General features: G+C 42.2%; 1 protein-coding gene across 5 annotated transcripts in view; it reads left to right on the top strand.

Annotated features, from left to right (window-relative positions):
• Positions 1–26,421, top strand: part of ralgapa2 (Ral GTPase activating protein catalytic subunit alpha 2) — a 483,733-nt gene that overhangs the window by 61,748 nt on the left and 395,564 nt on the right. For all 5 annotated transcript variants that reach the window (XM_067989407.1, XM_067989404.1, XM_067989406.1 and 2 more), the window contains exon 2: positions 11,363–11,473. In XM_067989407.1, coding sequence (XP_067845508.1) covers positions 11,363–11,473 — 111 coding nt within the window. The remainder of the gene's footprint in view (positions 1–11,362; positions 11,474–26,421) is intronic.

Below are 26,421 nucleotides of genomic sequence, written 5' to 3'. Positions count from 1 at the left end.
AATGAGTAGCGAAAGGCTTAACCTATTTTCTATTGGGTATAAATCCACAGCAGAAATCTCCTGCTCCTGTGAATACTTGACATTCATTCTTGGTGCCAGAAGTGAAAGTTTTACACTCCCCAGCATTTACAATTCTTATCTCAATGTGTACAAAATTCATTAAAAAAACACATTTATGTTAGTCTTGGATCTTGTGCTTTGCATTATCCAGTGGAAACGTCATTAATGTATCATCTTATAGAAGAAACTACATTTAAAAAATGATGGCTGCCAAAGATGTTTCTCCGCTAATGTTTTTCTAACAGAATTAACTCTTAATCTACAGGCAGATCCTGAGAAATGACAATTAACTTGGGCTAATGTAGCTAATTCTGCTATGCAGACTGGGAATTGAAATTAGAACAGAAGTCTAAACTTTGAAGTGGATAGAGGAAACCACTCCCAGTGTTCACAGTATGGTCTCTACCTAATGCAAGAAGAACCCTTGATAGCAGCAGTTTGGTAACTATCAGTTTTGAGTGTAAAATTGATTCCACTTAATATGCAAAAATAGATGTATTTTAAATGTATAGTCAGATTTCTACAAATATATTTTTTGAGTTCTGAAATCCTGAAAGGGGTTTTATCTCTATAGAATTATCTGATCAAATTGTGGAGTTGTACCAACTTCTTTGGCCGGCCTTTGCACCAGAGCAAATTATTATCGAGCATTTATTGTGGAGGATTACTGAAAGATAACAATGTTGTGATACTTTTTTTAAAAAATCCATTCTTGGGATGAGTGTGTTGATGGCAAGGCCAGCATTAATTGCACAACCTTAGTTGCCCTTGAGAAGGTGCCGGTGGGCATTCTTCTTGAACCACTACAGTCAGTATGGTGAACATGCTCCTGAAAATGCTGTTAGGTAAGGAGTTACAGGATCTTGACTCAGCAACGATGAAGTAACAGCAATATATGTCCAGGTCAGGATGGTGTGCGACTTTGAGGACATGGTGTTCCCATGCATCTGCTATCCTTATCCTTCTGGGTTGTGGAGGTCACGGTTTTGGGAAGGTGTTGCCGAAGAAGCCTTGGTGAGTTCTGCAGTGCATCCTATAGATAGTACACACTGCTGCCACAGTACAGTATGCTGTTGGTGGTCAATGTTTATGCTCGTGGTGAAGGGCATTGTCTTGGATGGTAATGCCATTGAATAGCAATGGGAAGTGCTATGGCTCTCAGTTGTTCGAGATGGTCATTGCTTGGCACCTATATGGCGTGAATGTTACTTGCCACTTATCAGCCCAAACCTGGATGCTGTCCAGATCTTGCTACATGTGGGCACCCACCTCAGTATGTATGACAGAGCGTCTTGGAATTTTTCGGTTGTAGGGAAAGCCTGCTTTCCAATTGACCTATTTCACATGCACAGATTAGTTGATTTTAGCATAATCATCAACATGCTATCATAAAAAGACCTCATAAATATAGTATCATTCATTTTCATAAATTAAGGGTATTGTCTCCAGTGCCTGTGATCCCATATTAGTCCAGATTTCCTTCTACGAATAATCATAACTGCTTCACTCTTGCACTTTATGTCCCTGTTGATAAAACCGAAATGCCACTTGTCTTTTTTATGTCTTTATCTAATCTGCACTTACAATTCTCAAGGATCTATGTATTCGCATCCCAAGTTCTCTTTGTTCCTTCACATTTTTCAGCGTCTTTTCATTGAGTGCATACTCTTTATTTCTTGTTTTTTCTTCCAAAATGCATGACCTCATACCTCACACTTCTTCATGTTAAATTGCCTCTGCCATCTATATACCCATATTTCTTCTTCTACTGTACACCTTAATTTTTGTTAGAAAATTTCTGAGACATCTTATTGAATGTCGTCTGAAAATCCATAAATGCTACATTCTTTTTATCTATACAATCGGTCACCACTTCATTGGGACTAAGTAGACAGCTCAGAGAGCTGGCATGTCTGCAAAGGGCCAAATGGCTTCCTTCTGTTATGTAAAATTCTGTGATGCATAATTTGTCAAGTATGACATGCCTTTAGTGAATCCATGCTGGACTGTCCTTAATTATCCCATGCATATCTAAATACTCAATAATTTGATTTTGAATTAAGGATTCTAAGAATTTGCCCATGACTGACATTAGACTAACCTGTCTTTTGTTACCTGTTTTATCTTTCTCTCTTCTCGAATAGAGATGTCACATTGTTTGCTATCCATTCCCTTGGCACAATTTGCATATCTAGAGAGGATTGAAAAATTGTGGCCAGGGCCTATGCTATCTCTCTGTCCTCCTTCAACAGCCTCAGGAGCATGCCATCAGGGCCTGGTGACTTATCCATCTTGAATTCTATCTTTTCAGAACCAATTCCTTTTCTATAGTTATCTCTAACAGTTGTGCCACATCCTCTTCTAGTACACCTACAATGTTACTTCTACCATCATCTGTAAAAACTGACATAAAATATTAATTTAATATTTGCGATACCGTCAGTCTCTAACTAGATTTCTTCCTTAATCTCTGATCAGCCCTGTCATCTTAATTTTTTCATTTACTTTGAATATGCTTATATAGGCCATTGCTATTTCTTTTATATTTAATGGCCTTTTTAATACTAACTTTTAGCCCTTTCAGATGTCCGATTCCTTTTTAGCTTTTCCAATATCACTTTTCATCTATCCACTAGAGTTTCTGTATTCCTCATGATTTTGTATAGTATTGTTAGCCTTAATTTTATTATATGCTTCCATGAGACAGCATATAAGGCTAAGTAGTCTATGTTGTTTTAATAAAGCTACTGCCATTATTGAAAAACATTTTAGAAACGGCAACTAATATTTAAAAATGAAAAGATTTTTAATGCCTTGTAAAGAAATAATATTGATATTTGTATGTGTGTATAGAGTATGTGTTTATGTGTTTGTATCTATAACATTAAAAATTTTGTGTCTGCACCCGCATCCCATCTACAAAACTTACCTCCTGTTGTCATGTTTTCAGACTTTTGCATCAGCCTTTTCCATTCTAAATTCCACTTATAATGGAAGCTGCCTATGTAAACTTGTCACATTGTAATTACACTCTTCTGTGAGTGGAAGCCCTGTAGTGCTTCAGTTTCCATTTTCCAGTTCCTCAGCCTCTACTGTAAAGAAACTCGTTTGCTTCATCCAACTCTACATCCCAAATTGCCCTAAGTTTTACTACAGAAATATAGATAGTACATCAAATATTATATAAAAATAAGTTCAGAATGTATGACTTTCAAATGGATATTGACTTTTGTCTCCGCCCTGATCCAATTATGCCTCGCACCCTAACCCCATTTCATCTGAGGACTACACTTTGTCTTGATTCCTTGTGTACAACATCAAAGGAGATACCAATTTTTGTGTCCTTCAAGAAGTCAGTAATTAACCATTTCAAGAACCATTAATTGGGTCAGAATAATCATGGATATTATATCCTAGTTTCCTTAATTTGTGATTTGCCATTGCAGTCTGGTCCAATTTATTTCATTTTTATTAGTAATTAGCACAGTTAGTGGAACTTCTTCGGCACAAAATTTGTGTCTAGTTACTTTTTCTGTACCTTCCATTGAAAGTCCAATTTCAATGTAGGCTTTAATTAAAAACTTATTTTTAAGTTATTTTTGATTCTGTTGTGCTGGGACAATAGTAACTTTGCATTAATGTATCCCACTCAATATATCAAAACCGCTCTTCTAAAAAGCTGGATGTTACTTGAAGAACTTAACTCTGTAATAGCTTAGAAACAAAAGTCCTTCCATGTGCATACAAATAGGTACTTCATATGTGGTAATTACATCCGGAACATCAGTGCTTATTTATCTCTTATGCACAATTCTTTGTCACACTGTAGGAAGGTCAGACGCATTATAATAATCGTGATGTGACAACGGAATTCTGGAATATACTTTAGAACACTTCTATTTTGTAAAAGTAATTTTTATCCATTGTTTCTTGTTAAATTGGAAAATATTTGTGCTTAATTGCACGAAGTAATGTATTGCACAAAAATGTACTTTACAAAAAATTTTTTAAATTGTCAATCACAAAATCAAATTTGTTGTGTTTTAAGCTTCCAAAATGATGGTAAAATGTTGCATTTGGGATTACGGAAGTGATGTAGCAGAAAGTGTGATCTAATGCTCAAAAGTTTTTTTTATTCGCTCATGGGATGTGGGCGTCGCTGGCAAGGCCAGCATTTATTGCCCATCCCTAATTGCTCTTGAGAAGGTGGTGGTGAGCCGCCGCCTTAAACCGCTGCAGTCCTTGTGGTGAAGGTTCTCCCACAGTGCTGTTAGGAAGGGAGTTCCAGGATTTTGACCCAGCGATGATGAAGGAACGGCGATATATTTTCAAGTCTGGATGGTGTGTGACTTGGAGGGGAATGTGCCTGCTGCCCTTGTTCTTCTAGGTGGTAGAGGTTGCGGGTTTAGGAGGTGCTGTCGAAGAAGCCTTGGCGAGTATTAGATTTTGGATATGGCTTGTTCTCTTTTTTTTTGCCTTTCTGTTGCCCTATTAAAATGTTGAGTTCTATTCCAATAGTGGAAATCAACACGAGTAGGAATGATCACGAGTAGCTTCAATTTTTAAACACAAAACAGAAACCAATTTTCGTATGTGAAGAGAATACAATGCATTCGTGCTTCAAGTTCACTAGATGATGGCTGTGGAAACGTCTTTTCCAAAAATGTTCTCGCAGAATGGTAACATTTGGATGGGAAAAATGAGGAAACTTTCAAAGGGAAGATTTGAGAGAACTATTCCAACCAATGGCAACAAAGGGCAAGTGGGGGAATGTGTAGCTAGGTGAAGGGGAAGGAGTGGGAAGGAGTTGGCCCTCAGATATCTTCCCCCGCCCCCCCTCCCCCCCCCCCCCCTCCACCACACCTCTCTCATAAGATTGGTTTCTATCAGGGCCAGGGTTTTAACAGATTCATCCACAAAGTGCTTGTGAATGGTTGAGGCTTCTTGCTCCTGAGTGAGTGAACATTGTGGAGGGTAATGTGGGCCAGAGCGTGTATATTTACAAAACTCTTAACTAGTGCAATTAATTTCTTCAAATGTCTAATTAAATAGGGTGGACAAATAAAGGGGCAAGAAAATGAGGCAAGGGGGGCTGGACTATATTATTTCCAGGCCTTTGTTTATGATGGTGTGAGATGTCCAAAGCTTATAAAAGTTAAGAACTATTTCACATCATTGAACAAGACTGTACAAGATTTCAAGCTAGTCCTTCAAAAATATTCATTCTCCATGAATTTATTTATAATTGAACTTGCACAATATGCTGCATATGAAACCATGATAAATGTGTCATTTGGGTTTCATGGCATGCTCGTTGCTAGTTGTGGCTGCGACGCAGATCTCGTTAATAGCTTTTGCCAACGAATGATTCTGAAATTGTAATTGCACCATTTTGAATTTTGAGGGTCTAACCTACCCTGCAGGCAACTATATATAGAATTACAGAAATTACAACAGCATTTTGCCTTTGCCAGCTCCAAAGTCAGTTCTATCTACTCCTGTCTCATTTCTCTGCCAATTTCTGTATCCTCTTGTACTCTTTTCTTTAATAATTCCCCCCCCTTAATTCCCTTTCAAATGATGTTGCAGTCTCTGCCTCAATAGCTACTTATGATAAAGATACTGCAGGGGCTAAATTGGACCGCCTACGTGGACTCCTAAGCACCGAAAATGGCTTCCGAGATGCGCGCGCACACTTCCGGTGTGATGTGCGCAGGACGCCATGTTGGTAAAGCATTTGCACTTAACAAACGCCGGCAGCATGTAAAGTAGGGAGATTATGTGGTAGATTAGTGTGCAACACTGATTTAAAGGGACAGATGTGACTTTCGAGCTCCATGCTCCAGCCAACGCACAGCTGAACAGGTCTTAAACGGCATGGAGGACCCCCCGCAACCAGCGTTAAAGGGATCATGCAGGAGTTACAGGTTTGTTGCTAGATTATTGCTTCTGGCTGCTGATTCATTTGTATTTGTATTTGGAGGTCTCCTATAATTGAATACTGGGACGAGGGGACATAGCCTAAAAATCAGAGCCAGGACTTTCAGGAGTGAACTTAGGAATCGCTTCTACATGCAAAAGGTGGGAGAAGTTTGGAACTCTCTTCAGCAAAAGGCAGTTGATGCTAGCTCAATTGTTAATTTTAAATCTGAGATTGATAATACCTTTGATTAACTAAAATCTAAGGGATATGGGGCTAAGGCGGGTATATGGAGTTAGGTCACAGATCAGCCATGATCTCATTGAATGGGAGAACAGGCTCGAGGGGCTAAATGGCCCACTACTGTTACTATAATAAAGTTTCAATACTCTACAGGGAGTGGGCTGGCTAGCTGACAGGCAACAGCAAGAGTACTGGCGGAGTGGCAGGGGTGGGACAGGAATGCTGTCATCCTGAGAGAGGACAGCGGGTTCATGTTCCATGGAGCCTCAGCCACTTGCTGTCGTGTGTTTTGCGCCACCTTCTCCTGCATGTGTCGATGAGTATCCTGCAAGATATTTGGGTGATGTGGCTGTCATGGTTGAATAGCGCCAGTGTGTGTGGCCTATGAGTTGTGGATGTATGGCTTGCAACGGTGGTAATGTGTGAAGGTGAGAAGAGGCATCTGATTGGAAGAGTTGAGTACTGTTTGAAAGAGTTTGTGGGAGGTGTAGTATGTGGAGCAGTGGATTTAGCTAGTGGTGCAGTTGGTAGGAAATGCCACTTGACTGTTAAACTTATACACCTTGACCACTCGTGTCAAATCATTGTACTTCTTCCTGCACTGCATCCATGTTCGTGGTGCTATGCACCTGGCATTGACCTCATCCCTTACTGCCTCCCACTGCCTTGGGGGCATATGTCTGGAGGGCCTCTTGCTGCCCTGTGGGTATAGGATGCCTTCCTTCTGTCCACCTCTTGCATCAAGGCCTCTAGTGCATCATCAGAGAACCTTGGTGCATGCTGTCACGCAGGCCTGGTACAAATTCAGGTTGGCAGATTTGCGGGGTCTGGCGTGCAGATTAGAGGATGTGGGATGTCGTTGTGAGTAACCTTTATTCAATGTCTTGAAAGAACTCAACAGTTGTAAACATAAGGACGGGATCTGCACCTGTGTTTCACGTGTGCGATTTCTGATCTCCGTTCAGACCCATATCTTATATTTTGAAAATATAATAGTCCCACAAACTTCAAGCAGCCAAGTTGTTGCTAATTAAAAATTCCAGAGTTCCCATCATCACCAAGCTTCACTATATTGCAGCACAGATTCACTTCACCATTGACTTCTACCGATACCTGCAGCCACAGTGCACCATCCCATTAAGAGGTGCAGGCTGCCTTTAAGTGGTGCAAGCCACTCATGATATCTGGGTTCCCTGCTGGTTAGCAGCCATTCAACAGCACAGGTAGTGCTGGCTGCACGCAGCAGTCGTGTAAAACAGCAGGCTGCACGAATGTTATGCGCTGCCTGCATCTCAACGACCAGGCACAGGTTAATTGCGTACTGCGATCCCAGCACCCATTTTCGGGGGTTAACTAATTTACCCCCCGCATGTTTTAATGACCCTCAGTTTAAAAACATTTCCTCTAATTCCCCTTCATTCTTCTATTGATAATTCTTGGTCTGTGCCCGCTTGTTACCAATTTGAGAACTCGTGGAAACGATCTTCCGCTATTTAACCACTTAAAATCTTTCAGAATTTTGAAAGCCCATATTAGTCTCCCTTTAATCTTGACTGTTCCACTGATCCTTTCTTCATTACTTTAACCTTATTTGTGATGTATTCTGGTGAATGGCCTAATATCCTTCCTATAATAGGATACCTAGAATTGCACCCAGTGTTCCAACCGTGGCTTAACCGATGTCCTGTACAAATTCAGTGCCACTTTTTGGCTTTTATATTCAATGCCCCAGATATAAAGCCCAGAATACCATTTCCTTTTTTAAATGGCCTTTTCTACCTGAACTCCCACTTTAAAGATCTATGTATCTGCACCACTAAATCTATCTCTTCCTGTACTCTATGAATCCTGCTGTTTGGGTTATACATCTTTTCACTGTTCTATTTCCCCATATTGTACAACTTCACATTTCACTATAATCCTACTCACTTACCTGTCTTATGACTCCTACAATCTTTTGCATTCTTTCTCACAGTTTGCCATGCCTCCTAATTTGGTGTTAGCAGCAAAATTTGAAGTGTTTTTCCTCTCGTGCTTATTTTCAAATTATTTATTATATATAATAAAAAATAGAAGAGCTCCTAGCTCATATTTCTGGGGCACACATCAATCTGGAAAACCTCCATTTACACCTACTTTCTTCCTCAATTTGCAAACCATCTCTATCCATGCAACTACAGTTCTTTGAATATCATATATGTCTTAATTTTTGCAACATGTCACTTGTGTGCCACATTATGAAAAAACTTCGGAAAATCCATATGTCCATAACATATACCCTATTCCCTTTCTCTATACATTTTCATAGAATGGTTACAGCATAGAAGGCGGCCATTCGGTCCATCGAGCCTTTGCCGGCTCTTTGTAAGAGCAAGACAGTTAGTCCCATTCCCCCGCTCTTTCCCTGTCGCCCTGCAAATTTTTTCCCTTCAAGTATTTATCCAATTCCTTTTTGAAAGCCACTATTGAATCTGCTTCCACTACCCTTTCAGGCAATGCATTGCAGATCATAACTACTTGCTGCATAAAAAAGTTATTCCTCATGTTGCCTTTGGTTCTTTTGCCGATCACTTTAAATCTGTGTCCTCTGGTTTTCGATCCTTCCGCCTATGGGAACAGTTTCTCTTTATTTACTTTATGTAAACCCTTCATGATTTTGAACACTTCTATCAAATCTCCTCTTAACCTTCTCTGCTCCAAGGAGAACAATCCCAGCTTCTCCAGTGTTTCCACGTAATTGAAGTTCCTCATCCCTAAAATCGTTCCAGTAAATCTTTTCTGTGCCCTTTCTAAGACCTTCACATCCTTCCTAAAGTGCAGAGCCCGGAATTGGAGACAATATCCCAGCTGTGGCCGAACCAGTGCTTTATAAAGGTTCATCATAACTTCCTTGCTTTTATATTCTATACCTCTATTGATAAAGCCCAGGATCCCGTATACTTTTTTAACTGCTTTCTCAACCTGTCCTGCCACCTTCAAAGATTTGTGCACATATACCTCCAGATCTCTCTATTTCTGCACCCCTTTTAGAACTGTACCATTTATATTGTCTCTCCTCATTCTTCCTGCTAAAATGTATCACTTCGCACTTCCATGCCTTAAATTTCATCCACCCATTCCACCAGCCTGTTTGTGTCCTCTTGAAGTCTATTACTATCCTCCTCACTGTTTACTACACTTACAATTTTAACAATGTTTCGATGAATTCAAATTAATCAAGTGTCACCTACCTTTTAAAAATCCATGTTGTCCCTGATTAGCCTATGTGCTTCTAAATGTCTGCTAATTTCATCCCATAGTATGAACTCTAGAAGGTAACCCACAATTGAGGTAAGGCTAACTGGTCCATAATTTACTGGCTTATCCCCATCCACTTTTTTGAATGGGGTGCAGTGTTTGCTATCCTTCAATTCGTGTGAACATATGAAAATGAAGGGCAGGAAAAGACCAAGCGGTCTATTGAGCCTGTCCCATATGGCCGTGGTACACTTATGCATAACCCCGGCAACCAGCCAGCCATGCAATCTCTTGGGAGAGGCAAAAAAAGAGAAAAAAAACATAGAAGTACCTCTTGACACCTAGCCTAGTTGTATGCTTACATCGCTCATTCTCGTGTCCCCTTGTCCTTCCTAACCTATCTAACTTAAATAGCCTATTCACATAGATTGTATCTAACTCTTTCGTTATTTTAAAGACCTCAGTCGAATCTCCTTAAAATCTTTGCTTTCTAGGATAAAAAGCCCTAGTGCTCCAAGCCTATTGTGGTAATTAGGTATCAATCCAGTGGTCCTCTGAACCTTTTCAAGGGACCAAAACTAGACACAGTATTCTAAATGAGGCCAAACAAAGGCATTATACAAAGACATTGTGGTATTTTTTGTTTAGTTGTCATTCATCCTGACAATATATCCTAACTGACCGTAGATGTTCAGAGATTCATGTACTATAAAACCCAGGTTTTTCTCCTGCTCAACAGACTTCAGCACACAATCCTGCATTGTGTACACATGCATTGTCATTGGCATTGCCTCTATCTACATGCATAACACTATGTTGTCTATATTAAATTACATCTGCCAGATGCGGGCCCATTGCCCCCATCACATCTAGATCTGCCTATTATCCATTTTTCTCATTCAAGATCATAAGATCCACACACATCTTTGTGTCATCCATGAACTTGCAGACAGTTACCCTGATGCATTCATCCAGATCACTGATAAAGATGGTGAAGAGCAATGGCCCTAACACTGATCCCTGTGGGCCTCCACCAGTAACCGGCCCCTAGGCAGAACCACTACCATTAATAACAACTGTCTGTCTATGAGACGCAACCGTTTTGGAAAAGTATAGTTAGTGCCTCTGCTATTTCCTCCCCAAGCCCTCTCAATACTTTGAAATGCATATTGTTTGGGTATGGAGCTGAGGTCGAAGATCAGCCATGATCTTATTGAATGGTGGAGCAGGCTCAAAGGGCAGTATGGCCCACTCCTGCTCCTATTTCTTATGTTCTTATGGTAACTTATCAACTTTTAGTCTCATCAACTTTTTCAATACAGCTTGAATATAATTATTCAGTACTGGCTCTTCTGCATCCTCCTCATGTATTCATGTAGCCCTATTTTCATCTTCTTGAACTGAAATAGTTAGTAACCATTGTTGCCATTCCTTCACTCTCATTACAATTCAGACAGTGAAAATCGTCTGTCTAATTAATAATCAGATATTGGGTTAATGACAAATTAAGAAAGCCCTATGTGGATGAACAACATGGGTTGAATAAATTTTAGGATTTAATGATACTGAGTTCCATGTTATTAGGATTATTTAGATTTTATTGAAAAAAACCTGATCTTCATAAAATCAGTTTCTTGATTGCGATACAACATTGAGTTGCTGTAATATTTTCGCAGCTGGTAATCTTATATTGCTAATTGAGTTTTCATATAATCATTAATATAAGATAATCTTTACCTTGTTGAAGCCTGAAGGATGCCATAATTTAATTGTAGGTTTAAATACCAGAAATTGATCCATCAGCCTAGGGAATGTTCTAAACCTTTTTCATCATCTTTGGATACTTGTCTTGGAATTTTTTTTTTGCTTGTGTGTGACAGTATGTATTTTTTAATATTACAGATATTTTGGAAAGAAGTGAACTAAAGCAGTTCTTTGAAACCAACTACTCTCAGATTTATTTTATATTCTTCGAAAATCTATTCACACTGGAAAGTAGTTTAAAACAAAAAGGTAAGATTGATTACTGTAAATTTATTGTCCTAATTTATATATTTGCATAGAAGTACTTAATCAAACACTGAGTAGTGCACTTTTTCCTTCGATGTTGAATCCACTATATTTAAACTATTAACAACTTATTGTCTGTTAACTGATCTTTGTGTATTTATGCATTGGCGCCTTCCATGAATTTGAATGCCCTCCAAAGCTTTCTGCTTTGGCAGTCGTGTCCTGTGGGTTCAGCGGCTTTTGACCTGGATGTTCTGTGCACTCTTTAAGGCTGTGTATTGTCTGAGGAAAAATATTGGGCCGGATCTTGCTGGAAAAATAATGGCGTGTTAACGACACGCTGTTATTAATGTCCAAACCGGCCAGCAAGTTCAGGGCATTAAGAGATATGTGTGAGTTGCGAATCTTCAGAACTTGCTGGTCGATTTATGCTGCTCCACCGTTTGCTTCACACAAATGGCATCTCGCCCCGAGCCTCCCTGTTATTTTTAAGAACGTGCTGGATTTGCACATTAATTGCCCATTAAACTTGCCACAGAAAGTTACGTTTGGTCAATAAGTACCTTTTCAATGACGTGATAGTTGTTAATGCAATGCCAATCAGCCTCTCTGGCCCAGAAATGGAACAATTTGACGTGTTTAATCTCATTCCTGCATGTAGTAAATTTTTCTTAGCGATTTGAAAAAAAAAGTTCAAATTTTTAATTTTAAATTTTTTTTCTTCCTTTTCCTTTCTTCTCTATCTTAAACGAATCTTTCTTTCCCCTTCTTTACTTCTCTTTCTGTATCTGATTTTACTCTAATTCGCCCGTATTTCCTTCTCCGTCATTCCTTTGCTTCTTTCTCAATCCTTAAATCTGATTGGGGTTGAGGAGATATACTGTTGGTCCTGCCGTTCACTAAGATCCCAGATGCCCCATTGTCCTCGTCACGCTCGCAATTCCAGCAAGTCACGGTGAAAAAATTTTTTGAGCTGAAGGGTGCAGAAAAAAGTCTAACAGTGCTCACCGCGAGATGCCCCGCTCCAGCTAGATCCGGCCCATTATTTCCACAATTTCTAACCATATATTGTCACAATCAGAAATATTACATAAATACATCATAGCCTTCTATGGATTAGATCTTTGTCGTATTTACTTGAAAGTACTTTGACATTACTAATGAAGAATAAAGTATTAAATATTTTTAAAACTGAGAATTTCTAAAATTGCAATAGTAATACAGTGAAGGAATCGAAACAAGTTTTGAAATGTTTATCTTTGTAACTAGTTTTTTCGGGAAAAATAGAATTACCATTAATTGGCTGGACTCCCTGACTGGGGCAGCATCTTCTGTATTTCTTTCTCAACCCTTATATTTCATTCATTTATATTTCATTGGTTAAGGAGATAAGACGGTAGGTCCCATCGTTCACTATCATCCCAGATACCTTGTTGCCCTCGATGCACCGTTATCAGCTCGCACTTCCAGTAATTTGCAGGGCAAAAATTTTTCGAGCTGAAGGGTGCAGGAAAAAGTCTAACTAACGGCACAAGCCGTTAGATGCTCCGCTCCAGCAAAATCTGGGCCAATGTTTCATCACAGCCATTGAAAGCAATGAGCAGTGGGGAGAAGCTGAGGCTTGCTGAGCAAATGCTACTATTAAGTACCTAGCCTTGGAAGCACATTAAGTATGGCAGCACCAATCAGGAGGATAATCGCTGTGTGATGTTATTTTCCCTAATGGGGTACACATTTTCCAGAGAAATACTCAAGGATAAAGATACTATAGAACATTATCCTGGAGTATTCTTTCAATTGTGCTGAATGTTTCCAAACCATAGATATTGCTGTTGTGAATAGTTAAAATTACAAAATATTTTATTGGTAGTACTGTTGGTGCATTTGGAGTAGTGTAACATTTTAATTGCAATGATGTAATACATGCAAGCTTATTTCTTGTCCACATGAAAAACATTCTGGTTCTTGATTGGATGTGTTGACTAAACTTTGGTAAAGAAGGACGATGAGAGTCATGGCGGGTGGAATGTCACATTGGAGTACAGATGCCAGAGATAAAAATTCTGTATGTTTAGTACGTAAATTTTCATAACTTACAACCCAAGGGATGAATCTGGCTTACAGTTTCATGTGGACCAAGATATTCCTTTATTTTTTTCATTTTAAATTAACAACTCTTCTAATGTTGAGGGGACTGTGGAACCACAAAGAAGCTCTCCCTGGCTAGTTGCTGGTTGGCCCCAGTGAGGAGAGAAAAGAAAGTAAGAGAAATTTGTGATGCAGCATGCTATAAAAGCATGATTTTACCTAGCTGCCAATATGACAAAGCTTCAGCAGTGTTCCTGACCGTTTGTTTGAGGAGTTTAGCTTTCCTGTGACAGTATGACATATGTAAACAATTTTACAACACCAAGTTATAGTCCAGCAATTTTATTTTAAATTCACAAGCTTTCGGAGATTTTCTCCTTCCTCAGGCAAATGTTTCAAGATCTCCTTGAAGCCTACGCATTTATACATATTGAACAATAAAACATGGTGTTTACAGACTGCCCCTGCAACTGCCCGTTGCCAAGGCAATCACCGTGTTCAGACAGAGAGGTGTTACCTGCAGAACCTCCGAATACACATTCAACAAAAAAACAAACAGGGAAAAAAAACAGAGAAAAAAAAAACAAACACAGAGAGAGGCAGAAACATCCGGAAGGCAGAGAGAGCCAGCAAATGACCCATTATATTAAAAACAGATAACATTTGTTCGCTGGTGGGGTAACGTGTAGCGTGACATGAACCCAAGATCCCGGTTGAGGCCGTCCTCATGGGTGCGGAACTTGGCTATCAATTTCTGCTCGACAATTTTGCGTTGTCGTGTGTCTCGAAGGCCGCCTTGGAGTACGCTTACCCGAAGGTCGGTGGATGAATGTCCATGACTGCTGAAGTGTTCCCCGACTGGGAGGGAACCCTCCTGTTTGGCGATTGTTGCGCGGTGTCCGTTCATCCGTTGTCGCAGCGTCTGCATGGTCTCGCCAATGTACCATGCTCTGGGGCATCCTTTCCTGCAACGTATGAGGTAGACAACGTTGGCTGAGTCACAGGAGTATGAACCATGCACCTGGTGGGTGGTGTCATCTCGTGTGATGGTGGTATCTGTGTCGATGATCTGGCATGTCTTGCAGAGGTTACCGTGGCAGGGTTGTGTGGCGTCGTGGACGCTGTTCTCTTGAAAGCTAGGTAGTTTGCTGCGAACGATGGTCTGTTTGAGGTTGGGTGGCTGTTTAAAGGCGAGTAGTGGAGGTGTGGGGATGGCCATAGCAAGGTGTTTGTCCTCATTGATGACATGTTGAAGGCTGCGGAGAACATGGCGTAGTTTCTCCGCTCCGGGGAAGTACTGGACGACAAAGGGTACTCTGTTGGTTGCGTCCCGTGTTAGTCTCCTGAGGAGGTCTATGCGATTTTTTGCTGTGGCCCGTCGGAACTGTCGATCGATGAGTCGAGCGTCATATCCCGTTCTTACTAGGGCGTCTTTCAGCGTCTGTAGGTGTCCATCGCGTTCCTCCTCGTCTGAGCAGACCCTGTGTATTCGCAGGGCCTGTCCATAGGGGATGGCCTCTTTGACGTGGTTAGGGTGGAAGCTGGAAAAGTGGAGCATCGTGAGGTTGTCCGTGGGCTTGCGGTAGAGTGAGGTGCTGAGGTGCCCGTCTTTGATGGAGATTCGTGTGTCCAAGAAAGAAACTGATTCTGAGGAGTAGTCCATGGTGAGCTTGATGGTGGGATGGAACTTGTTGATGTTATCGTGTAGTCTCTTTAGTGATTCCTTGCCGTGGGTCCATAGAAAGAAAATGTCGTCGATGTATCTGGTGTATAGTGTTGGTTGGAGGTCTTGTGCAGTGAAGAAGTCCTGCTCGAACTTGTGCATGAAAATGTTGGCGTATTGGGGTGCGAATTTGGTCCCCATGGCTGTTCCGTGTGTTTGGGTAAAGAACTGGTTATCGAAGGTGAAGACATTGTGATCCAGGATGAAGCGGATGAGTTGTAGGATGGCTTCCGGAGATTGGCTGTTGTTGGTGTTGAGTATTGATGCTGTCGCAGCGATGCCGTCATCGTGGGGGATACTGGTGTATAGTGCCGAGACGTCCATCGTGGTGAGAAGTGTTCCTGGTTCAACTGGTCCGTGGGTACTGAGTTTTTGTAGGAAGTCTGTAGTGTCACGACAGAAGCTGGGGGTTCCCTGTACGATGGGTTTCAGGATGCCCTCGATGTATCCAGAGAGGTTCTCACACAGGGTTCCGTTGCCTGATACGATGGGACGTCCGGGTGTGTTGGCTTTGTGTATCTTTGGGAGGCAGTAGAAGTCTCCCACGCGGGGATTACGTGGGATGAGAATGCGTAGGATGCTTTGAAGGTCTGGATCGAAGGTCTTGATCAGTTTGTTGAGCTGGTGGGTGTGTTCTTTGGTCGGATCTGCGGGTAACCGTCTGTAGTGTTCCTGGTTGTCCAGTTGTCGGTATGCTTCTTTGCAATAGTCTGTTCTGTTCTGTATAGACCTCCTCAGGAGACTAACACGGGACGCAACCAACAGAGTACCCTTTGTCGTCCAGTACTTCCCCGGAGCGGAGAAACTACGCCATGTTCTCCGCAGCCTTCAACATGTCATCAATGAGGACAAACACCTTGCTATGGCCATCCCCACACCTCCACTACTCGCCTTTAAACAGCCACCCAACCTCAAACAGACCATCGTTCGCAGCAAACTACCTAGCTTTCAAGAGAACAGCGTCCACGACGCCACACAACCCTGCCACGGTAACCTCTGCAAGACATGCCAGATCATCGACACAGATACCACCATCACACGAGATGACACCACCCACCAGGTGCATGGTTCATACTCCTGTGACTCAGCCAACGTTGTCTACCTCATACGTTGCAGGAAAGGATGCCCCAGAGCATGGTACATTGGCGAGACCATGCAGACGCTGCGACAACGGATGAACGGACACCGCGCAACAATCGCCAAACAGGAGGGTTCCCTCCCAGTCGGGGAACACTTCAGCAGTCATGGACATTCATCCACCGACCTTCGGGTAAGCGTACTCCAAGGCGGCCTTCGAGACACACGACAACGCAAAATTGTCGAGCAGAAATTGATAGCCAAGTTCCGCACCCATGAGGACGGCCTCAACCGGGATCTTGGGTTCATGTCACGCTACACGTTACCCCACCAGCGAACAAATGTTATCTGTTTTTAATATAATGGGTCATTTGCTGGCTCTCTCTGCCTTCCGGATGTTTCTGCCTCTCTCTGTGTTTTTTTTTTCTCTGTTTTTTTTCCCTGTTTGTTTTTTTGTTGAATGTGTATTCGGAGGTTCTGCAGGTAACACCTCTCTGTCTGAACACGGTGATTGCCTTGGCAACGGGCAGTTGCAGGGGCAGTCTGTAAACACCATGTTTTATTGTTCAATATGTATAAATGCGTAGGCTTCAAGGAGATCTTGAAACGTTTGCCTGAGGAAGGAGAAAATCTCCGAAAGCTTGTGAATTTAAAATAAAATTGCTGGACTATAACTTGGTGTTGTAAAATTGTTTACAATTGTCAACCCCAGTCCATCACCGGCATCTCCACATCATGACTACCATCGACACCACAAACTGCCGGCTCACAGTGGAAAGGATATCCAAGAAGATCGCGCATTTAGACACAGACATCAAGTTTTTACAGAGCTGCAAGAAAGCAGACAAGATCCCGAAAGGACTCCAGATCACGAACCCACTCAAGTCCACATACAACTCGGATTACGCTGAGAGACTCTGCCGCCGTACCTCTCGCACACTCCGCAACCATCTCATACACCAACTCTACAGCAGACGCCACAACCTCGAAACCAAGATAGAGTCCATACTCTCAACCTGTACTCAGGACACAGCAGACCAGCTACGTTATACTGCCAAACAGACGAGGCAACGGAACTACGCTGCCTACATGAAAACCAAGAGCAGGAAGCTTGAGAAACTCGGCATCACCACCAGCAACGACCAAGCTTCCCCTGGTACCACGGTTGCAACCACAGGGAAGTCTATTGTCAATTTATCCGACCACACCCTTCAACCAGACGAAATCGAAGTTCTCAGCCGAGGGCTCAATTTCTGCCCCACTACCAAAATGGACCCCACTAGTCTCGCGGCGGACACAGAGGAATTCATCAGGAGAATGAGGCTCCGGGAATTCTACCACAAACCCCAAGATTTCAGCAGCGAACCCAATGAGACAATCGACGATCCGGAACAGCAGACAGAGGGATCCGCGGTACAGCAACCGAAGAGGAAAGAGTCAAACTGGACTCCTCCGGAGGGTCGCTGCCCTCAGCTGGACATGTATGCTCAAGCTGTCAGGAAATGCGTCAATGCCAGATTCATCAGCCGCACTCAGAAGACAGTCCAGAATGTCACCCGAGCACAACGCAACGCCATCAACGCTCTCAAGACCAACCGCAACATCGTCATCAAACCAGCGGACAAAGGAGGAGCCATAGTCATACAGAACAGAACAGACTATTGCAAAGAAGCATACCGACAACTGGACAACCAGGAACACTACAGACGGTTACCCGCAGATCCGACCAAAGAACACACCCACCAGCTCAACAAACTGATCAAGACCTTCGATCCAGACCTTCAAAGCATCCTACGCATTCTCATCCCACGTAATCCCCGCGTGGGAGACTTCTACTGCCTCCCAAAGATACACAAAGCCAACACACCCGGACGTCCCATCGTATCAGGCAACGGAACCCTGTGTGAGAACCTCTCTGGATACATCGAGGGCATCCTGAAACCCATCGTACAGGGAACCCCCAGCTTCTGTCGTGACACTACAGACTTCCTACAAAAACTCAGTACCCACGGACCAGTTGAACCAGGAACACTTCTCACCACGATGGACGTCTCGGCACTATACACCAGTATCCCCCACGATGACGGCATCGCTGCGACAGCATCAATACTCAACACCAACAACAGCCAATCTCCGGAAGCCATCCTACAACTCATCCGCTTCATCCTGGATCACAATGTCTTCACCTTCGATAACCAGTTCTTTACCCAAACACACGGAACAGCCATGGGGACCAAATTCGCACCCCAATACGCCAACATTTTCATGCACAAGTTCGAGCAGGACTTCTTCACTGCACAAGACCTCCAACCAACACTATACACCAGATACATCGACGACATTTTCTTTCTATGGACCCACGGCAAGGAATCACTAAAGAGACTACACGATAACATCAACAAGTTCCATCCCACCATCAAGCTCACCATGGACTACTCCTCAGAATCAGTTTCTTTCTTGGACACACGAATCTCCATCAAAGACGGGCACCTCAGCACCTCACTCTACCGCAAGCCCACGGACAACCTCACGATGCTCCACTTTTCCAGCTTCCACCCTAACCACGTCAAAGAGGCCATCCCCTATGGACAGGCCCTGCGAATACACAGGGTCTGCTCAGACGAGGAGGAACGCGATGGACACCTACAGACGCTGAAAGACGCCCTAGTAAGAACGGGATATGACGCTCGACTCATCGATCGACAGTTCCGACGGGCCACAGCAAAAAATCGCATAGACCTCCTCAGGAGACTAACACGGGACGCAACCAACAGAGTACCCTTTGTCGTCCAGTACTTCCCCGGAGCGGAGAAACTACGCCATGTTCTCCGCAGCCTTCAACATGTCATCAATGAGGACAAACACCTTGCTATGGCCATCCCCACACCTCCACTACTCGCCTTTAAACAGCCACCCAACCTCAAACAGACCATCGTTCGCAGCAAACTACCTAGCTTTCAAGAGAACAGCGTCCACGACGCCACACAACCCTGCCACGGTAACCTCTGCAAGACATGCCAGATCATCGACACAGATACCACCATCACACGAGATGACACCACCCACCAGGTGCATGGTTCATACTCCTGTGACTCAGCCAACGTTGTCTACCTCATACGTTGCAGGAAAGGATGCCCCAGAGCATGGTACATTGGCGAGACCATGCAGACGCTGCGACAACGGATGAACGGACACCGCGCAACAATCGCCAAACAGGAGGGTTCCCTCCCAGTCGGGGAACACTTCAGCAGTCATGGACATTCATCCACCGACCTTCGGGTAAGCGTACTCCAAGGCGGCCTTCGAGACACACGACAACGCAAAATTGTCGAGCAGAAATTGATAGCCAAGTTCCGCACCCATGAGGACGGCCTCAACCGGGATCTTGGGTTCATGTCACGCTACACGTTACCCCACCAGCGAACAAATGTTATCTGTTTTTAATATAATGGGTCATTTGCTGGCTCTCTCTGCCTTCCGGATGTTTCTGCCTCTCTCTGTGTTTGTTTTTTTTTTCTCTGTTTTTTTTCCCTGTTTGTTTTTTTGTTGAATGTGTATTCGGAGGTTCTGCAGGTAACACCTCTCTGTCTGAACACGGTGATTGCCTTGGCAACGGGCAGTTGCAGGGGCAGTCTGTAAACACCATGTTTTATTGTTCAATATGTATAAATGCGTAGGCTTCAAGGAGATCTTGAAACATTTGCCTGAGGAAGGAGAAAATCTCCGAAAGCTTGTGAATTTAAAATAAAATTGCTGGACTATAACTTGGTGTTGTAAAATTGTTTACAATTGTCAACCCCAGTCCATCACCGGCATCTCCACATCATGACAGTATGACATATGATAGTGTTCCTTTAATAAATACTCTAGGGTAAATCCCTATCACTGCAACAAATGGATGTTGATTGGCAGAGCAGGAAAAGGATTTTCATATGATTTTTAACCCTTCACATGAGCTGGATACTTCCACTGAATCTGTTATCAACATAGTTAATCGAGTTCATGGATCTTGAGGGAATTTGATTACACAACAAACATTTTTTTTTGAACTATCATTCTCCTTGGTAAGAGCACATTTTTTCTGCAGTTCACAATGATGATGCAATTGGAGAGTTCAGGTAAGTGTGACAAGAATGACTGTAGAATCTAGAGCACTAAATTATGAAGCAAGACTCAGTTCAAATTTTTTTTCATTGGAGGAGATTGAGTGAGGACATGATATAGGTCTCCCAATGATAATTGGCATGGAAGTTATAGGTTTGAGCAGATTTTTTAATTTAAGGCTGTATTTGCAAACTAGAGGGGAAAAGTACAAAATTAACCAACCTTACGTAAGACTAGAGATTAAAAGTAGAAGCGAGGCATGTTCCAAGGGGAAGGAATATCTGATTTAGAATCATAGAAAGGTTACAGCACGGAACGAGGCCATTCGGCCCATCGGGTCCATGCCAGCTCTATGCAAGAGCAATCCAGTTAGTCCCACTCCCTCGCCCTATCTCCGTAGCCCTGCAGATTTTTTCCTTTCAAGTACTTATCCAGTTCCCTTTTGAAAGCCACGATTGAATCTGCCTCAACCATCGCCTCTGGCAGTGCATTCCAGATCTTAAACATTCGCTGTGTAAAAAAAAGTTTTTCCTCATATCAACTTTGGTTCTTTTGCCAATCACCTTAAATCTGTGTCCTCTGGTTCTTGACCCTTCCGCCAATGGGAACAGTTTCTCTCTCTCTACTCTATCTAGACCCTTCATGATTTTGAATACCTCTGTCAAATCTCCTCACAACCTTCTCTGTTCCAAGGAGAACAACCCCAGCTTCTCCAGTCTATCCACGTAACTAAAGTCCCTCATCCCTGGAATCATTCTAGTAAATCTCTTTTGCACCCTCTCTAAGGCCTTCACATCTTTCCTGAAGTTCAGTGCCCAGAACTGGACAGAATACTCCAGTTGTGGCCGAACCAGTGTTTTATAAATGTTCATCATGACTTCCTTGCTTTTGTACTCTCTGCCTCTATTTATAAAGCCCAGGATCCCGTATCCTTTTTTAACCGCTTTCTCAACCTGCCCTGCCACCTTCAACAATTTGTGCACATATACCCCTAGATCTCTGTCTTCCTGTACCCCTTTTAGAATTGTACCCTTTATTTATATTGCCTCTCCTTATTCTTCCTACTGAAATGTATCACCTCACATTTTTCTGCGTTAAATTTAATCTGCCGCGTGTCCGCCCATGCCACCAGAGTGTCCATATCCTCTTGAAGTCTATCACTATCTTCCTCATTGTTCATGACCCTTCCAAGTTTTGTGTCATCTGCAAATTTTGAAATTGTGCCCTGTACACCCAAGTCCAAGTCATTAATATATCAAGAAAATCAGTGGTCTTAGTGCTGACCCCAGGGGAACACCGCTGTACACCTTCCTCCGGTCCGAAAAACAACTGTTCACCGCTACTCTCTTTCCTGTTACTTAGCCAATTCTGTATCCATGCTGCTACTGCCCCTTTTATTCTATGGGCTTCAATCTTGATGACAAGCCTATTATACGGCACTTTATCAAACGCCTTTTGAAAGTCCATATACACCACATCAGCTAAGTTGCCTTCATCTATCCTGCCCTCATCTGCCCTCTCTGTTACCTCATCAAAAAATTCTGTCAAGTTAGTTAAACACGATTAAACACGATTTGCCTTTAACAAATCTGTGCTGGCTTTCGCTAATCAATCCACACTTATCCAAGTGACTGCTAATTCTGTCCCGGATTATCGTTTCTAAAAGTTTCCTCACCACCGAGGTTAAACTGACTGGCCTGCAGTTGCTGTGTTTATTATTACAGAGAGTAGCTGTGAATGGGTGTAACATTTGCAATTCTCCAGTCCTCTGGCACCACCCCAGTATCTAAGGATGTTTGGAAGATTATGGCCAGTACCTCAGCAATTTCCACCCTTGCTTCCCTCAGCAACCTAGGATGCATCCCATCGGGACCGGATGACTTACCTACTTTAAGTACAGGTAGCCTTTCTAGTACTTCCTCTTTATCAATTTTTAGTCCATCCAGTATCTCAACTACATCTTCCTTTACTGAGACTCTGGCAGCATCTTCTTCCTTGATAAAGACAGATGCAAAGTACTCATTTAGTACCTCAGCGATGCCCTCTGTCTCCATGAGCAGATCTCCTTTTTGGTTCCCTGATCGGCCCCATCCCTCCTTTTACTACCCGTTTACTGTTTACATGCCTATAGAAGACTTTTGGAGTTCCTTTTATGTTGGCCACTGGTCTATTCTCATACTCTTTTTTTGCCCCTCTTATTTCCTTTTTCACTTCCCCTCTGAACTTTCGATATTCAGCCTGGTTCTAACTTGTGTTATCAACCTGACATCTGTCATATGCCCCTTTTTTCTGCTTCATCTTACTCTCTCTTTTGTCATTAAGGCTTTAGATGTCCCTACCTTTCTCCCTGGACTTTACCTGAACCATCTCCTCCTTAAAGGCCGCCCATTGTTCAATTACAGTTTTGCCTGCCAATCTTTGATTCCAATTTACCCGGGCCAGATCTGTTCTCATCCCACTGAAGTTGGCCCTCCTCAAATTGAGTATTTTTACTTTAGAGTGGTCGATGTCCTTTTCCATAGCTATTCATACTATGATCGCTGTTCCCTAAATGTTCCCCTACTGACACTTGCTCCACTTGGTCTGCCTCATTCCCCAGAACCAAGTCCAGCAGTGCCTCCTTCCTCGTTGGGCCGAAAACGTACTGGTCAAGAAAGTTCTCCTGAACACACTTCAAAAATTCCTCCCCCTCTTTGCCCCTTATATTACTATCCCAGTCTGCATTAGGGTAGTTGAAGTCCTCCGTTATCACAACTCTGTGGCCTTTGCTGTGTAAAGAAATATCTCTTACCCTTTCCTCTCTTAGGTATCAAAGGCCATTAGCTGCAAAGTACTAAGTCCAGTCAGCCCCATCCGAGTTTATTGCAGACTGAATCACTGCCTACCAGTTGTGCAATCAGAGATGCTAAGTTAGTCCAAAAACCTAAAATACATTAGAAAGATTGACAAAAAGATTTGAAACGGGTAACGTTTCAGAACAAGTCAGATTTCCAAACGAAGATTCAATAAAAACATTTTACTAAATTAAATACGCATGGAAGACCCAGTGCAACACACTCGCTTCCGCTTTATCGCGTGACTCGATTGCTCTCTTAGAACATAAGAAATAGGCGCAGGAGTAGGCCATATGGCCCCACGAGCCTGCTCTGCTATTCAATAAGATTATGGCTGATCTTTGACCTCAACTCCACATTCCTGCCCCATCCCCATATCACTTGATTCCCTTAATGGCTCAAAAATCTATCAGTCTCAGCCTTGAATACACCCAATGACTGAGCATCCACAGCCCTCTGGGGTAGAGAATTCCAAAGATTCACAATCTTCCGGGTGAAGAAATTTCTCCTCATCTCAGTCCTAAATGGCCGACCCCTTACCCTGAGACTATGCCCCCTAATTCTAGACTCTCCAGCCAGGGGAAACAGCCTCACAGTATATACCCTGTCAAGCCCCCTCAGAATCTTGTATGTTTCAATGAGATCACCTCTCATTCTTCTAAACTCCAGAGAATATAAGCCCATTCTACTCAATCTCTCCTCATAGGACAACCCTCTCATCCCAGGAATCAACCTCTAGTGAACCTTGGTTGCACTCCTCCAAGGTAAGTATATCCTTCCTTAGGTAAGGAGACCAAAACTGTACACAGTAGTCCGAGTGTGGTCTCACCAAAGACAATTGCTGCTCTTGTACTCCAACCCCCTTGCAATAAAGGCCAGCCTTCCTAATTGCTTGCTATACCTGCTTGTTAACTTTCTGTGTTTCGTGGACAAGGACACACAAATCCCTCTGAACACCAACATTTAATAGTTTCTCACCATTTAAAAAAAAAATCTGTTTTACTATTCTTCCTACCAAAGTGAATAACCTCACATTATACTCCATCTGCCACCTTCTTGCCCACTCACTTAACCTGTCTATATCCCTTTGCAGACACTCTGTGTCCTCCACACAGCTTACTTTCCCACCTACCTTTGTATCGTCAGCAAACTTGAATACATTACACTCGGTCCCTTCATCTAAGTCATTAATATAGATTGTAAATAGCTGAGTCCCCAACACTGATCCTTGTGGCAACCCACTAGTTACAGCCTGCCAACCTGAAAATGATCCGTTTATTCCTACTCCCTGTTAACCATTCCTCTATCAGTGCTAGTATATTACCCCCAACCCCATGAGCCCAAGTCTTGTGTAACAACCTTTCATGTGGCACCTTATCGAATGCCTTTTGAAAATCCAAATATACTACATCCATTGGTTCCCCTATATCTACCCTGCTAGTTACATTCTCAAAAAACGAATAGATTTGTCAAACACGATTTCCTTTTCATAAAACCTTTGACTTTGCCTGATCATATTATGATTTTCTAAGTGTCCTGTTACCACGTCCTTAATAATGCATTCCAGCATTTTCTCGACGACTGATGTCAGGCTAACTGGTCTGCAACTCTGTTTTCTCTCTCCCTCCTATTGTGAATAGTAGTGTTACATTTGCTATCTTCCAATCCACTGGGACCGTTCTAGAATCTAGGGAATTTTGGAAGATCACAACCAATGCATCCACCTCTTTTAGAACCCAAGGCCATCATTATTAATATTAAATGATTTAAGTTCCTCACTCTTTTTAGGTTCAGTTGTACTGCTGCTATTTTATCCTCTTCACTGTGAAAATGGATACAAAGTATTAATTTAACAAGTCTGCCATTTCCTTAATGTCCTTTATAGTCACATCTGCATCTGCTTTTAATGGAACCACATTTCCCTTTACCACTCTGTTTCTCTTAACATGTTTATAAATACTTTTGCTATTAACTTTGATATCACTTACAGGATTTTTTTCGTATTTCCTTTCTGCACCTCTTATTCTTTATATCCATTTGGTGCTTTTTATAGTTCTCCCAATCTTTTGGTGTTCTGCTTTTCCTTGCATTTGTATAAACTTTTACTTTTAGCTTGATACTATCTCTTACCTCATTTATTGACCATGGTTAACTAAACAAGTGGAACTTTTGCCTTTTAGGGGTGCGTACTGGTTTTGTATCGTACCAAATACTTCTTTGAATACTTTCCACTGTTTGTCTGTAGGTTTACCTATTGACAGTTCATCCCAGTTTACTGTGGTCAATTCATTTCTCATCCCTTCAAAATTTGCAGTACGTAAATTTAAAACCTAGGTTAGTGGCTCACCCTACTTCCTCTCAAACCTAATATTAATATGAAGTAAAGTACTCAACATTTATTATCTTGACTAATTGAGATCTAAACAGGACAGAATTCAGTGACAAAGTGCTTAGCTTAATTCCTGCTTTACAAATAGGAGAACTCATTATATAGTATCCATTTGAGCTTTCTAAAACAATAGGTTTGAACTTTTCTTATAGAAACATAGGGACTGGAATAGGTCATTTGGCCCATTAAGCATGTTATGGCATTTTGTTGGCTAATACACTCTGTTAAATATCAAATTTAATCCTCATTTTGAATTTGATGACCTGTTGCTAATTTAAATTTGATTATGTTATGTGTCCCTTGTCTGTCAGGCCGTTGAAAAAGCAGGTTTAGTATCAGGAAGGGATTGCCACGCCAGCTGTGGATTGTATCACAATACCAACAGTGTATACAAGGCATATGTTGTTTTCCAGTTTCAAACAGTTAAATAAAAATTCATGCCACTTCATTGTCACATGGTACACTTAAGAGCTTTATTCCTTTGTGAGCTTATCATTGACCTCCATTATGTTTATTTTTGTGAATCTCTTCATCTGGTAAGCTTTTTTATTATTTTGAATATATAATGAAAAAATTATAAATGCCTGTTATGTTACAAAGTAGATGTGAATCTTGGGATTCAGGTGATGCAGATATTTGGTATTATGATTTTCAAAGTCATTCTGTGATCCTTTCTAGTCCTGTATGATATGCTGCTTAACCACAGTTCAAATAACGCTTGTACATTTTGTGCTTG

Source organism: Heptranchias perlo, chromosome 8 (assembly GCF_035084215.1).
Source record: "Heptranchias perlo isolate sHepPer1 chromosome 8, sHepPer1.hap1, whole genome shotgun sequence".
Lineage (NCBI taxonomy): Eukaryota > Metazoa > Chordata > Chondrichthyes > Hexanchiformes > Hexanchidae > Heptranchias > Heptranchias perlo.
The sequence above is the reverse complement of the archived record's forward strand: the minus strand, read 5'-3'. Positions and strand labels throughout refer to the sequence as shown.